General features: G+C 38.9%; 1 protein-coding gene across 3 annotated transcripts in view; it reads left to right on the top strand.

Annotated features, from left to right (window-relative positions):
- The first annotated feature begins 1,820 nt into the window (after positions 1-1,820).
- Positions 1,821-2,715, top strand: part of DOCK9 (dedicator of cytokinesis 9) — a 73,924-nt gene continuing 73,029 nt past the window's right edge. For all 3 annotated transcript variants that reach the window (XM_042866908.1, XM_042866907.1, XM_042866906.1), the window contains exon 1: positions 1,821-2,105. In XM_042866908.1, coding sequence (XP_042722842.1) covers positions 1,992-2,105 — 114 coding nt within the window. In that variant the 5' untranslated portion in view covers positions 1,821-1,991. The remainder of the gene's footprint in view (positions 2,106-2,715) is intronic.

The following is a 2,715-nucleotide window of genomic DNA, read 5'->3' as shown; positions in this document are numbered from 1 at the left end:
AGTGGGGGTGTCTAGAGTGCCTAAATGTTAAAAAGACTGCCTAAAAAGTAAGTGCATTGACCTTAATTCTAGAGAATTACTAATTAACTAGAGAAAAAGAGTTGCAGGAAATCGTGATGATCTTGATTAATATTAAGGTAACTGTACTGTTTCTTTCTGTAGACTCATTGGAAATGGGGTGGGCAGACTGTTGGTCGGACTCTGCACTTGGTCACAACCCGTGGTTCTGGTTTAACCACAGTGAGCTGAAGTAGGAATATCTTAGGTGTGAGAGCTGAGAGAATGGCAGTGGAGAAGGGGAAGAGAAAGGAGCAATAGCATTTTAAGTTAGGCCTTAAGAGTAAGAAATGTGATCCTGAAGCTGTGCCTTCTTACAAATACTAGTCAAAAAAGAGGGCATTTGAGCTTCTCTACAAGCTGATCTACTTTCTTCAGAATATGGTGACTTTTTTTTCTGTGAGAGATAAAAATTGATGTCAAGATAAATTTAGGATGTCAGTAATATTGAAGTGAAATAATTGCCCAAGGAAGTGGAGCAGAGTTAAGAATTGAATGAAAATATTGGCTTAGTTTACAAAACTATATTGTTGGATAAATGGATGGGGATTCTAAATTTGGGATGAATTTCACTTTGAATTGAATTGTCTCTCAGAGGTGTTTTTTGTAGGTAAATACAGCCACTGAGGTTTGCATATTTGTGTTTGTAACTTGTTAGTGTTGAAAAGAAGCAAAACTAAAACCAAAATACCTCTTTCAACCCGAAGGACATCATTCATCAGTTCACACTGTTTTGGGAGGAGTTTAGCATAAAATCATGTACTAAAACTACATGAGGAAGCTGTGTTACTTGAACCTTAAGAATTATCAAAACAGTCAACTAAGTTGCTTACAAAATTAATTGCTCTTTGACTGAAGAGTTGTGCAACAGTGGTCCTGATAAGTCACTGCCTCTTTCTTTGGGAGTGTGCATCTGCTGAGCAGTATCTCTGAGTAATGGTAAAACACGAGATTGTGTTGGTATACAAAAGCAAAAGTGAAGCACGACTTGAGTTCATATTACAGTTAAGTCTGGAGATGGATGATACCAACCACTAAGTGCTGTCTGATCTTGAATTGCGAGGCCACAGGATGCTTCTGCAAACCTCATAGGACAGGGAAGATCCCCTGCTCCATACTCTTGTGTCATCAAAAAGAGTGAAGAGGCCACACAGAAGGCAAAGCCAATGAGTGCTGGCTGACTGCTCCTCCTGGCTGCACAGCTGAGGTTTACTCAAGTGACTTCATTCAAGATGTGTAAAGGTTTTGTTGCACTGTCTTCTCAGTGTTTTCTTGGCAATTGGTGATCAACATCTAAAGTGCCGGAGGGTTTCAAAGAGGGTGGAATGAACTGACAGAGCACATGTGTGTGAGACAGGAATGAACTAACTGGCTTGAATGAATGAAGGGACTGAGGGAGCCTCCCACCACCCTCAGAAATCAGCTTTTCTACTTGGGGCATTGGTCCTAAGGTGTGTATTTGACTAGAGGCTTGGCTGTTGATAGTACCTGAATAAGTGATACTAGTATCAAAAAACAAAAGCAAAACAACTTTATACTTCTAAAAGAAAGAAATCTTACAATGAATATTTTCCAGTTATGGAGTCCTTTATTTTATAAGTGCTGTAAAAAGCTTGGACTGTTTCACACAGTCATTTTAGAAAGGCACGTTCTCTTTTGTGTTTGATTCATAACCGTAAGGCATTTAAACAGATCCACCTTCTTTTTTTTTTTTTCCCCAGAGGAATACAACGTGCTTGGGGGCTGGCCTTTGTCTGTCATGCATTCCCACCATGACAGATTTAGCAAACTGCAGCTGAGAAGTTAGACTAGTTCATACTTTCTCCTGCTTGTGTTGGGAGAAAGCTATTGTTTTCACTGGATCACTGGCATGTTAATTATTTTGATGCCAAAACGCAAACAGTTTTGCTGCTCTTTGTATTTCCAATCAAAGAATGCAGGCAAGGACAATCAGAAATCCTAAAAAAGACCTTATTATAGAGTCTCCACAGCAGCGCAAGGATGCAGGTCTTTGTGAAGCAGAAGCGGACAGTCCTGTGGTAGTACTGGTAAGAGTTGTTTGAATAAGCTGTCTATACCCTCTAGTAATTTCAGTTCTGTCTGTAAAGCTGCTTAATTTGCTGCCGATGAGAAGTTCCAAAGAGCGCTTACTTGTGTAGGTGTATTTCAGTCTTGTATTCTGTTCTTTGTGCATTGCTTGCCTTTCTAATTAATTTTTACAGTTCTGGTTCAAAACTGGTTCCCTCTGAGTGTGGTGTTGGACTTCTATTTTCTTACTAGCTGCTTTTCAGTGTCTGTTCCATCTAGTGTAGCTGTATAGTACTTCAAACCTAGTGTGAATGCTATTTGCCTTTCAAAATCCATTCTTGCAATTGAAGTATACCTGAACTCTCTCAAGATGGTGTGTGTAATGGTTAAATTTTATTTAAATTTTCCAAGATCTGTCTAAATTGAGGTGTATTTAAGCTAAGGGTGTGTTTCTCCGTGTCTTCAATGCTTGCTGTTTGGGAATTAAAAGTTTTAAAGTAACTTCAAGTGAGGCAGAAAGGGATATTCCTGTATTTAAAGGAGATAATCAAATGAAATCTGTCTGTCTATCTATCTGTCTATCTATCTGTCTATCTATCTGTCTATCTATCTGTCTATCTATCTGTCTAT

Source organism: Lagopus leucura, unplaced genomic scaffold (genome assembly GCF_019238085.1).
Source record: "Lagopus leucura isolate 7727_CA_CO unplaced genomic scaffold, USGS_WTPT01 Super-Scaffold_100001, whole genome shotgun sequence".
Lineage (NCBI taxonomy): Eukaryota > Metazoa > Chordata > Aves > Galliformes > Phasianidae > Lagopus > Lagopus leucura.
The sequence above is the reverse complement of the archived record's forward strand: the minus strand, read 5'-3'. Positions and strand labels throughout refer to the sequence as shown.